This window comes from Poeciliopsis prolifica, unplaced genomic scaffold (assembly GCF_027474105.1).
Source record: "Poeciliopsis prolifica strain line A6 unplaced genomic scaffold, Auburn_PproV2 SCAFFOLD025, whole genome shotgun sequence".
NCBI classification, from domain to species: Eukaryota; Metazoa; Chordata; class Actinopteri; order Cyprinodontiformes; family Poeciliidae; genus Poeciliopsis; species Poeciliopsis prolifica.
Window position 1 is genome coordinate 3,364,867 of NW_026562400.1, and position 13,265 is coordinate 3,378,131.

Here is a 13,265-nt window from a genome sequence, read left to right on the forward strand (position 1 = left end):
TGTTGTGGTATTAATAACCTTTGGACCACACGATCAGAGTACAGCCAAACTGTGCTAATTAATCCTATTTTTTTTCTTGCTATGTTTGATCACAGGTTGGTTCATTTTAGATGTAAACCTTTAAGAACGCTTAAAGGGATGATACTTATGACAGCATAATAGGACAGTGTAGGAATTTTTTACCTGCCAAAAGGTCCAAAATTTCTGACAAAAAAATCTAGAAAATTAATTCAAGAATAGTCAGAAATTAGCTAGAAAAAAAGTGGGATTTTGAAATTTATCTTATAATTTTCTAGAAAAACATTAAATTGCATGTGTTTTTAAGTCGCAAATTTGCAAGAAAAAAAAACTTCCCTGGAAAAGCTTTTGAAACTCAGAAATGTTTGTGTTTTGCTAAATTTCTGAAATCTCAAAATTTCAGGGGTTTTCACTAGCAAATTTTGACTTTAGAAGTCTTCTAGAAATCTTTTTTGAATAATCAATATTTTTTTTTACCTTTTTAACTCAAATGTCTTTTTTGTTTTTTTTAAAAAAAATTCAGTTTAATCTAAAAATATCTGAGTTTCTTAGAATAAGTTTCATATCTAAAATAACCTCAATGCACCATTTGCAGTTTCTAAGTTCTGGCATGAAATACAATATAAATAATTTTAGTTTTTTGAAGAAAACTGGCCAAGTCACAAAACACACAAGATCATTTTGAGAGTTTGCAACAGAGTTTTGCCACTTATTTATCACCGTAGTTTAGATCACAATTCCTTGCAGCTCAGTTGGGAGCTTCAAAATCTCTCTAAATGACTCGGTTTCTGCAACATTTGCAAGCATGTCCTGTTCTTTGCATCATCTGTGCGCTGGGTTGTATAAGTACTCATGCAACGAAAGCTTATGTCTGATGTTTGCCTGGAAATGGCTGGTATTGAATGTTTGAAGCAATATCTGCTGGCTGCCAAAAGGGTTTGATGAATACCACAGATAATTCACAGCACTTTGGTCTTTCAGATGCTTCCCTTTGATCACCTTTAATAATCACTATCCCATATAAAAACACAACGTTCACTTGCTGTTTACATTCAGAAAATAAAAGTCAAAGGGTAATTTTGTGTCTGTGCATCAATTTGTCCTGCTGCATCCTAACTTTTCCATTATTTTCTCCCCTAATTTATTTTTAATCAAAGCAGTTTTCCAACTTTGTCATTATTGTTGTTAGATTTGTTATTTTCCTGCAGATTTGGTTGATTTGGAGAGTCAAATTCAATGTTTTCTGGCTCCCTGTAGCTCTTAGAATAGATTTTAAAAATACTTAGAATACTTAGGCTAGTTTATAAAACACTGATTGGCTTGGCACCACAATACATTAAAGATCTGCTGTTGTTTCAACCTTCTGGTCGTATCAGATCTTGATTCTGGTTCTGGTCTTCATGCCCAGAACCAGAACCAAATGAGAAGAAGCAGCATTCAGCTTTTGTGCACCATAAGTCTGGAACAAACCTCCAGAAAACTGCAAACCTGCCAAAACACAGAGTTCTACACAAAAAAAAACCTGCCTTTGTTTCACAATACCTGGAACATTGATTAATATGTTGATGTATTTTTATTTAAAGGGGCAGTATCATGTAAACGTGACTCTTTTGAGCCTTCCTTTATGTTGTGATGTTATTCCCTCTTCGGAAACAGACCTGTGGTGTTGCTTTGCTGCTTTGATTCAATGTTTTCTGGTGTTGCTTTGATTCTTTCATGCATGTTTGAGAAATCATTTAATCTCCATGTCAACCAGTCAGCTGTGCAAAGTGAAACCGAAACACTTGCAACACTTTTCAGGTTTATATTTGCAAAAAATAAAGGAATTCAAGTTTTTCGTTCAACTTGATCCCTCAAAACTGAGGAAATTTAATGGATATACAAGCTTTTGTCCAGCTTGTTAATTTATGGCTCATTATCCTTTTAAATTAGAACAATATAGGATTTATTTTAACTGCTCTTAAATTTGCTCACACTCACCAGAATCTGAGAAATAATTGTTTCTCAAATCAAAGCCAACAACAACTAAAAATGGCTACGAATCACACAAGTATTTTCTTCTTCCTCACTCTCTTCTTCTAAAAAAACTACAAAATACAAGATGAAACAATCTGCTAATTCAACTGGTAACAATATCTTTTTCCCAGTGAAAACAGACGGCTTTCCCAAGATTGTTTCATGCATCAAATAGGATTTTATCCATTTTTCTAATGTTGCTCCTTCTTCCTCCCCAGGTCCGTGGGGGCGATGCATGGGCAGCGACTGCGGCCCGGGCGGCAGCCAGAGCCGGGCGGTCTGGTGCGCCCACGTGGACGGCTGGACGACCCTCCACACCAACTGTGACCAGGCTCAGCGGCCCTCCAACCAGAGGAACTGCTTCCGCGTGTGCGACTGGCACAAGGACCTGTACGACTGGCAGCTGGGAGCCTGGAACGAGTGCGTACCGGTGTCGGCCAGGACCTTTGGCGCCGCGCGGCAGTTCACGTGCAGCGGCGGCGAGGAGGGCATTCAGACCCGGGAGGTGGGCTGCACGCTCAAGGCGGACGGGACTCCAGCAGAGGACGCCATCTGTGAGTACTTTGAGCCCAAGCCGCGCCTGGAGCAGGCGTGTTTGATCCCCTGCCCTCAGGACTGCGTTGTCACCGAGTATTTGCCATGGACCTCCTGCTCCAAAACGTGCGGAACGGGCCTCAGGAACAGAGTCCGCAGCGTCCTGGTTCCTCCGCTTTTCGGAGGAGCCGGTTGCCCGAACCTCACCGAGTTTCAGTCCTGTAAACCGGGAGCTTGTGTGGGTCCAGAAGGCTTGTACAGCCTTAGGGTCGGACCGTGGACCCCCTGCGTCCTGCCCCAGACCCGGACCGCACGGCAGGCAAAACGGCGGAAAGGCAAAGGTCAGGGCCTCAGGGAGCGAGGAGGGGTGAAGGATCCTGAAACCAGGGAGCTGATTCAAAAGAAACGGTCCAGGAACCGGCTGAACCGGCAGGAGAGTCCGTTCTGGGACATCCAGGTGGGATACCAGACCCGGGAAGTGGCCTGCATCCACCGGAACGGCAGCAGAGTGGGGCGCAAGTAAGTACCTCACTTTGGATCATTATTACTCTGTGTGGCTGTAAACCTTTGAACAGTATTAGGCCAACCAAAAAGAAATTAATAAAACTGAAAATTGAATATTAAAGCTTCAGTACTTAACCCTAAAAATATTTTTTTTCATATTTGTGAAACTGTCACCATGTCATGGCAGAACAGTATGAGACAAATAATCTGCAAAACCATCTAACTCATCTGCCTTCTCCCAGTGATAAACAACAATCAGAACCAGGAGGCGGGGCTTAGCGTTGTCAATCATGCCCATTTGCTAACTTGCATGCTAGTTAGCAAGGCCACCAATGACAGCGAGAAACACTAAGTTGTTTTTAAGTCAAATTTTTTACTTTTTTCTCATCCTTTTCTGTATTTTTTGTTTTTTTTCTGCACTTTCATCCACTATGTCAAACAAAGATCAAGGATGACTTGAATTTTAGTATTTGTAGATCTTCCCCTGTCATTTTAACCTCATTTCCTGCCTCTATGATCCGTCTGCTGCTCATGACAGTGAAACATGTCGGATTTGTCCTGCTTCATTTCGCTCCTCCCTGTCAGGAGGCGACACGTTGAGGAAGACGATCGTCGGTCGGGTCTTTTCTAGCGAAAGCTAAGAGAACCAACGACCATTAAAGTGAATCTGATGTCGAGTTCTGCGGAAAGAAGTGACAAAAAACGTCTCTCTGTCACATGAGATCAATCTAAGCCGTGACTTTGATGCTTTTCACACACAAAAAAACGTATTGGGTGTTTTCATTTTTTGTTTCAATTTTTGTTAGGAGCATTACTCAGGAAGACAGAGAACTTATTGCTGGGTCATAAAAGTTTAAAATGCAATTATGAATCTAAAATAAAACTCAAAGCTTTTTAAATTTATAGGCTCATTTTTAAATGTCTCCTGTCCATATTTGAGAAATAGATTCAAAATGAGAAAGAAAACTGTAGCAGGGGATTCTACGTGATGTTTTTACTTTTAATGCTTTGAGTAATCTCTAAAGAAATATTATTTTGACGATCCAGTCACTCCACTCTGCCGACAGCTTTATCTGTCCTTTAAATAAGAAGAAGTTAAAACATAACGTCAGTCTTCATCTGTTTCCTTTTATCCCACTCAGACGCTGGAGGTGAAAAACAGGATTTCACTGCCATAATTCATTTCCAGTGATAAAAACGTGGATTTGTTTTAGGTGGCAGACATCAGCAGATGCTGTTTGATTGACGGAGGAAGAAAAAAGTAAAGCGGTTTTTAAAAAAATACATTTTCTTACCTGAGAAAGGTTGATATCTCCAACATTACCTGTGGTCTTGTCAATGCTCTGACCGGTTGCTGCTAAAACATATTTTTGTGTGAACGACATTTTATCCTCATGCCTCTCCTGCAGTCAAATGTACAATTCTTCCTAAATCTGAAAGAAAATATGTTTTGAATTGAGAGATTTTGTTTTTCTGACCTTATTAGTTTCACAAACTTTTTCTATACATCAAAGATGTCCAAGGAAAACAAGAGGTCTCACTCCATCTTTTTTCTTGTGTTGTGAATACTTAGCTAGATTTTAAGAAGTTGCATCTCCAAAGTTTTTTTTTAGTATTTAAAAAGGCAAGCTGTTCTTTATGTTGTGTAATTTTAAGTTTTTCTTGTTTTGAAACATTTATAGATTCAAAAGGTCAAGTTCAAATAATTGCAGATGGGAAGAAAGCTAATAGTTTCAACATTTTCAAAAGAATAGTGAGACAAGTCACTTATTTTACTCAAATAAAAGAAAGTAAAAAATTGCAGCTTTTCAAAATACTTAAAGTGGTGAACTATTCTCCAACACGTCTTTAAATCTGAGTTTCCTCATGTCAGATCTAACCTGTTTGACCCGTCATTATCCTCGCTGAGCGCTACAAAGGCACATTGTCAGACTGAAAATCAGAAAGATTAATAGCTGTCAGTTTCCACTCACTCGCTGCACACTCTTCCCGTCTAACAATGAATCTGAGAGCAAAATGTCTGGCAGGAAGTTCTGTCAGTGTGAACTTTGCAGTCGACTAAAATCAAATGTTTCTAAAGGAAACTTGTATTCGTATGTTTCTGTCAAACCTGGCATGGAGAGTATTTGCTCACAGAAGACGCCAAGATGCTATCGCTACATAAACCTATGGAGGATTTTTAATTTTTTATGTGTTGTTGGAAAATCTGGAGGAATTTTCTAAAGCAGCGGTGTCCAAACTTTTTGTCCTGAAGGCCAAAACGGGTCAATTTAAACTGCTGGCGGACCACAAAATTCAGTAAATTGAAAATTGAAAAATTAGTTTGTGGTTTTTCTTTCTGATTGACAACAAAACACAATTTTAGAATTAAATCTGTTTAGATATATAAAATTAAAAGGGTTTCGGATTGTTCCTCTATTAAAATAAAAACAATTTGCAAACTTTTTGAATTCATTACTTGTTTTCTATTGACCAAAATAGTTTGACTTGTGGCCAAACAAAATTTTCCATGGGCCAAAAATGGCCCTCGGCCCACACTTTGGACACCTGTGTTCTAAATGAACTGAAATAATTTATATTAGACAGATTATTGAGGATTTCACTGTGTAAAGTTTGGTTTTTGGTTTAATTTGTTGGACATTTATTGTTGATTTGCTCTGATAAAAGCAGAGAGAAGTGTTTTAGCTCATCATACCATTTGTAGAACGCAAGATTTTTATGTTTTACATTTTTATTTATTTTTTGATGAGGGCAAAGGAAGCAAATCTTGGGATACCTTTTGATGGCACAACAGCAAACTTAATTAATTTACTACATTCCTTTGACCGAACATAAAATACCAACAAAACACTTTGAAGTGGAATAAAATCAATCCCAGATTTTCAACATGATTTATGAATGAGAATATGCAATGTGTGGTAACTATTGGGAAGTTTTTGAATCAGCTCATTTTAAAAACACTAAAAAAGCCTCAAGTTATTCCCAGGAAGGGTTTTTTAGTGCTGAGGTTGTTTACAGACGCAGTTTTTCACCTAATCGAAGCAGAAGGTCCCATTTAAATTATCTTCTTTTTTTACATGCAATTGCATCAAGATGCAGACTTATATTCTTAAGATACATATTTTATGAATATTATTGACAATGTCTCATTACATTATGAATTGAAAGCAGGATAAAGCATTAACAACCTTCTGTGCGTTTTCCATTATTATTAAAATCTTTTGGATAGAAATCGCCTCCTGTTCGGGTTTTTTCAACCAAAAACTCCCTCAGACCTTCATCCGTCTCATGACGAGCAGAACATGATTCCTGTTGTTACTAAAATAAATCTGTCCTTACAGGAAACTTCATATTTGAAACAAAGTATATTTCCAGTCTGAGTTGCATCCTCTCCTTTTCTTATGACACGATTGTTAAAGTCAAGGTGTCTGTGAATAGACAGACCAATTTCACATGTTCTGTAAAATAGCTCCACGTTTCTTTTCCTGCCAGTAATATGTCAGACGCATACATCTGCTATCGCTGCATGTTATGGACCCTTTAGCAGGATATATATGTAACCCAGGGGAACAGAACTGGTACAATCGTATTTACGATCGCTCTCCTATGAACCCCCAAATGAGGAGTTGTGGATTATTTGGCTGTGAAAAGAGGTTATTATGTGCTTCGGTGCTTGGCTCTGTTTTCATTTGCAGAGTATTTGGTTTGGGACTTATTATTCTCCGAGAAAGAAAGCTTGACCTACAGCTGCACATTCACGAGTATTATTCAACTGAAAGTGATGAAACATTGAGTTGCCATTGGTTATCCTTTGTATAACTGGCATTAATTTGTGGAGTAATGTGCATTTGGCTTTTCAGCGTAACTGTAGGGTAGATCTATATTCTTCTAATGAGCTGTTGTCTCCATTTCCTGCCCTGTATTAAATGTCACAGCTGCTCCCGGCAGACTTTGATCTTGGTGGGTTTATCAAGGTTTTCCTACTCCAGGAAACAGCTGCAAGCCTGAATTTATCTTTCAAACAGTCACATATCTTCTATGGTAAAGCTTCATTCTGGGATATCGAGGCTTTGTTAGCGTGGGGCTCTCGCCACTGACTGGGATCAATACTTTTAAAGGAACCTTGAAAACAACTTGCATGCTCTTAGGAACATTAATATTAATCCTTGACTTGTTTATTTCTCGTTCTGAAATATTCATAGTTATTTTTTCTGGTGGAAACTGGAGCAAACTTCCCAGAGAAGCAGAGATCCAGTCGTGTCCTAGCCAGGCGTCCCCCGAACATCTTGCTCGCTTCATTTCCAATTTTGTTTGATGAACATCTGTCACTGGGACGCTTCTTTCTCCAATGGCGTCTTACTGGTTCCTCACATGCGGGTTTCTTTAAAAATAAGTTTCTGGCTTCCTCTGCTTGTTTTTAGAGGAAACGTTGCCTCTACTGCACAACGTTAAGGATTTTTTCACACCTGATACTCCTGTTACATTTTCATACGGTTAGGTTCGCTTTGACACTGCTTTGTGTCAAATGATCCAACCCAATTGAAAAAACTGTTCCCCTCCTCGCCTGTGGAGGCGCTGCATTAAGAACTACTGAAGAAAATGACATGGAAACCTCTGAAGAAAAAACTGAGCACAACTTCCTTCTTCACAAAATGTAAACAAATATAGAGTAGCGTCAGATTTTAGTGGTTGTAGGATTTTTCTTTTGTCTTTATTCAGGTTACACTGCAAAAACAAAATATTACCAAGTATTTTTTGTCCAGATTCTAGTGCAAATACAACAAAACTAACTTACAAGTAACTTTTCATCAAAATATTGTACTCCAATTTTGTTTACATTTTGTGAAAAAGGAAGTTGCGCTGAGTGGAGCGCTGTTGTTTTTCTTCAGCAGTTCTTGTTGCAGGAGTGTTGATTTTTTGTGCTTGTTTTGGTGATATTTACCCAGAATGCCCTGCACTTTGGTCCGCTTGCTGCACCAGAGTTCACATTAATCTAACCGTCTTTAGACGGATCAGAGCTTGTTTGTTTTTTGGTCCTCATCAGAGTTCAGACCTCCCAAAACAAGCTAGAATAACAAACTAGAGTTTGATTGAAGTGAAGTAAACATCTGAATGTGAACGTTTCTTTCTCAGCTTCAAAAGTCAGAAAACATGTTTTCTTTAATCTTTTGACAGATGCAGAATTATGTCTTTCAAGAGCAGATACAAAGTCCATTGTTAGAACATAACTTTAAAACCTAATGGCTTAAAAATGACCATTTTCTCTGCATCAGCTTACTTAATTAACTAGAAATTGTTTTGTCCTCATTCTGTCTGAATAACTGAGATGAAGAAACAATGACTTCTTCCTCCAACTTTGAGATCTACTCCAAAATGTCCTCGGATGTGGACAACAACAAGCGGGGAAGGCTCAAAGGATCCAAAGATTGGAGAGAAAATGGGTCACTGGCTGCATTAACGGCTTTTTAATACAACAACTTCCATCTGAAATGAGAAATCGAGCCGTCGGTGCGTCACGTTCACTGTTTAAATTTCTCATTGTTTTTCTCCAAAAACAGAAACGAGCCAGCTCACCATGTGCGCTTGGCGGAAAAACAAACCCAGGATTATTCACAGTGTCGCTTCGGTGCTACTTCAAAGCCTGCAGAGGTGTCTTAATCTGCAAAGACACAGGAGCTGCGAGATAAAAAAGAATTTGTACGAAAAAAATAAAAAATCAGAGATGCTGGAGGTGAAATGCGGTGGTAGCGTCTAAATGAGAGACTTCTAAATGAAGCAGAGCTGTAATTAGCACTAATAGCTCGTCAGCTGCTTCGCCTCGAGGGAGAGGACTTCCAGAAAACAGACGGCTTTGGTTGGAACAAATTTCTAATGATTGGAAAGGGACCCAAGTAGGCTGGGTTACTCATTACGACTAAATGTTGTTAGATGATCAAAAGAAGTGGGCGAACAATGAATCACAGCCTGTTGTGGTCGTCTTAACACTTGACTTATGAATACAAAGAGCCCCTGTTTTACTCTTGATGTGAATCTCATTATGCACCATGTATGCGAATAAGTTCAGCTAATGACGGCGTCTGAAGCAGAAAGAAAACGTGTTTTTATTTATATATTTATATCCTTTCCCTAAATCCGTCACTGGATATTGAGGAGCCAAAGTTTCAGACTTTCAGAGCGGCGACTTGTCTTGAAACCAGGATGACGTTATGATGGACAAAACGAGGCTTTAAATCGCGTCAGACCTTGTTCTCCAGAGGCTGCATTTCATTACAGGATTAGATTTTTTAAAAAACTTTTAATTGGATCATTAGCATGAAAACTTGAACCTGATCATGTAAAGCTGCCGTAGTTCAGCGTTATTTGTATTTTAAAGATATGTGGTAACCTTACTTATGCTCATCCTTCCTCCCATTCATGTCAGGTCAAAACGGAGAAGGTTCGAGTTTCAAATTGAAGAATCAGTGGGATTTTAATCTGTGGAGTTAAGTGATCAGATTAGCTCCATTTTATGCATTAACAGTTTTTATCACACTGTTTGCTCCACTGGATCCGGCTGCCAAGCTTTGCATGTTTGATAGTCATTAAATATGATCTAGTATTTTAGGGCTTCTTGTCACTGTTTAATCCAAATAAGCAGCTGCTGCTTATTTGGATTTCCAGTGTCTCGACCACTTCGTGGTCTTGAGTCTCCTCCTCCTTCACACCTGACCCTCTTCTGTCTCCTCCATCCCAGCCTGTGCATACCGCGGGAGCTGCCGCTGACCATCCAGTCCTGCGTCCTCCCTAAAGACTGCCAGGTGACGGAGTGGACCGACTGGAGCTCCTGCTCCAAGGCCTGCGCGGACCCCGAGTCTCCAAGAGGAAACCGAACCCGGAGGCGACAGGTGCTCCAGTTCTCTGTTGGCGAGGGCGTCGAGTGTCCAGCACTGGAGGAGACGGAGTCCTGCGAACCTCCGGGGGGAAGCGTTCCTCCCTGTGCAAGGTAATTTATATTTGATGCTACGTAAGCCTGTCACAATAATAAACTTACATTTTCCCTGAAATTATTGCGATAAATGATGATGTTGTGATTTTGAGGCTGTAATCCACCAAAATAATAATATTAGCTTATTAATGCAAGTTTACCCACTTAAACATAAAGAAAACTTACATTTCTAAAGATAATTTAACTCTGGAAATGGAAAACATTTTAAATATTCAACATAAATGGATTATGATGTTTCAAATTGCCTTTAAAAATATATAATGATTGAGCTCAGACAGGGAAAACAGCAAAAGTGGCAGCCAGTCCAGAAACAGCCAGTGAAACTGTTACTTTTTCATCAATATTAAGAAATTATTGACTGAAAAGTTTATTTTTCTTACTGAGTCGCTTTCATCTTATTTCAAGTAGACTAAGATATTTGCACTAGAAACTAGACCAAAAACACTTGGGAATATTTTGTGTTTTTGCAGTGTAAGTTCAAACCAAACAATATTTGACAAACCAACAAACGCACTCTAAAAACTAATTAAAACGAGCTGAAGTACGAAATAAAACCCAAAACTATTTTAACACTGCTGACGTCAAAACTTCTGATCTGTTGGTGAAAATTCATGGATCTGGTGAATTTTTTTAATTGTTTTTAAAGGCGCAGTGATCTCAGTGACTTTTGTCTTTAAAGGAGTTAAACAATCAAAAACACAGAAATTAATTTACAATTTTGTGATCTAAAACCAAGAAAGCTGAGGCTGATTCAGATTCTGATGGTAAAAACTGGTTCTGTTTTTTATAAATGCTACATAAATGTCCAGTTTACTGTAAATATGCATTGTTGTTATGGTATCTTTACCTTTTCTTGCAGTTTTCAGATTGTGCTATGAAATACTGCAGGGACTCATTCGCTATTTCAGTCACGCACTCGCACCATACAGAAAAATAAAAGCGTTGGCTCAGGCTGCACGCACTTCCTGTTGACCTCCCTTTTCACGTATCACCAGGATAATTTGCTCTCCTGGGTGGTTCCTCCTGCATGTGTGTGTGTGTGTGTGTGTGTGTGTGTGTGTGTGTGTGTGTGTGTGTGTGTGTGTGTGTGTGTGTGTGTGTGTGTGTGAGTTAGCATATGGATAGAGATTAGTATAAGTGGCTGGGCTGGTGCCAGACAAAAAGTAAAGGCAATAACGGGGAGACTGTCAGGCTATTTTAAATTTTCACAGACGTTGTGCCTGCATTCAGTCTGACAGACGGCTCAGTTTCAGCTCAGTTTCAGCTCACTTCAGACTGAAGCCATATGTTTTAATCCAATCCAAGGGATTATTGGTTTTCTGTCAAACTGCTCACTCTTTGCTGCTCCTACACATTTTAAATTGTTACGTCAGGACTGTGCAGATGGAGACTTTTTGTTATTAATTAACACAAAGTTATCACAAACAAATTAAAATGTTCTTATAATGGAAAATATTAATGTTTCCTGCATTTTCTCTGGTTTATAGTAAACAGGAACATGTCTACTTTATTACTTCACAAAAAGCTGCTTTTTATTAAATATTCCTAAATATATCAAATTTGATCCAAAATGTGACGAAACTTCTGTTTTTATAGATAAATTTTTCCCCCCTAAAATATGCATAAAAGCCTTTATTTTTATTTATTTTTAGGCAAACATGTAATTTTTGTGTTGTGTATTGGATTCTCAATGTTTGGGGATACAATAATTTACACACCCAATCTTACAAAATGTGTCACAAATGTGTAGATTAAATTGTCGTCACTTTAGTTGTTGAGCAAGAATCAGAATCTGATTAGAAATTTTGTAGTTTTTGGCCCAAGTGACAAAAAGTTAAATAAAATGGATTTTGAGTGAAAGAAATTGTCACACTTCATTTGAGCATCTGTTATTTTCTTGTCTGAAACCGTGTGACATATATTATTTACATAAGTTTATGTCAGCAGGATTTAAAATGTGCATATTTTGACACTTTGTTGCACCCACTCTCCTGTCCTGCTGTTTCATGTCATCCTTGTAGTTACACATGGAGAACCACGGAGTGGAGCGACTGTCGGGTCGACGTGCTGCTGAGCCAACAAGACCGACGGCGCGCCAACATGACCGGGCTCTGCGGCGGAGGCCTGCAGACGAGGGAAGTTTATTGTGTCCAGGCGAACGCAGAGCTTCTGAAATTCCTGAACAACCTCAAAGAAAAAGACAAAGGTAAAGCTGAGACCATTTCAATCCATCCAGGCAGTTTATTTGGCGTCGACATCTTGCGGTGTGATGTCACACGTGCAACATCCTGTCCCCATTTCCCTGCTGGAGGGCAAAAAACTGTTCCCTGACAATGGCTAGCATCGGTTTTAGCTGCTCCAAATCTTAATTGTCGGCCTCATATATAAAAGAAAAAGCGACGCAGTGTTTTGACAATGTAATCAGTTATGTTTAGTTTCTGATGTTTTAAATGATAAAACACAAAAACAGAGTAAAAACAAACAACTTATTTGGTTATGGTAAAATAAACTTACTTTCCCACAACAGTCAGAACCTGTCAAGCATTCGAATAAAGCTAAAGTTTAATTGCAGTCAAACAAAAACAAACATAACAATTTACTGTTGTAACCACTTCTGCATATTAAGCAAATATGCAAAGGCTTAATTCCTGTCCTAATTCAGTGCATCTCTAAATCCAGCGTTAAGTTTTTTCAGTGTCTCGACAAATGCTGATTAAGAAAGTTAAATAAATTTTATAGCTGCCTTTTTATTAAATGATCTCAGGGACAAATTACGCTCTGCAGCCTGAATGCACAATACACAATGCACCAAGCATCCAGGCTGTTGTTTTTACAAGCACAGTGAAAACTGAGAGCTGTTTAAATTAGCTTTGAGATATATAAAATTCAGAGTGCAGAATGTATGATTAAGGCCCATATTGTGAAGGTTGTCTCAATTAATCTTCTGTATCGACTCCATGGAGAAAATAAAGATGCTCATCAAACAGCCTGAGGCAAAAAGCCTGAAGGCATCATTTTGGCTGCCATGATGAGAGCAAGCAGGCCAGCAGCTACTCTAACAGCTCTCTAATCTGACAAGCTGGTCTCTGCTGGGGAAATAATCCCAGTTTATTTCCCCACCTTTTACTACCACAAATTCAATTGTAATGGTATTTTCATTTTAAGCCAGAACTGCTAATGGTCAAAACCAGTGGTCACCTAATCACAA

At 38.8% G+C, this 13,265-nt stretch overlaps 1 protein-coding gene across 1 annotated transcript in view; it reads left to right on the forward strand.

Moving 5' to 3' along the window:
• LOC129370868 (thrombospondin type-1 domain-containing protein 7A) overlaps positions 1-13,265 on the forward strand; it is a 166,398-nt gene that overhangs the window by 62,160 nt on the left and 90,973 nt on the right. The window contains exons 2-4 of the mRNA XM_055047094.1: positions 2,253-3,087; positions 9,806-10,054; positions 12,079-12,263. Of these exons, the coding sequence (XP_054903069.1) occupies positions 2,253-3,087; positions 9,806-10,054; positions 12,079-12,263 (1,269 nt within the window). The remainder of the gene's footprint in view (positions 1-2,252; positions 3,088-9,805; positions 10,055-12,078; positions 12,264-13,265) is intronic.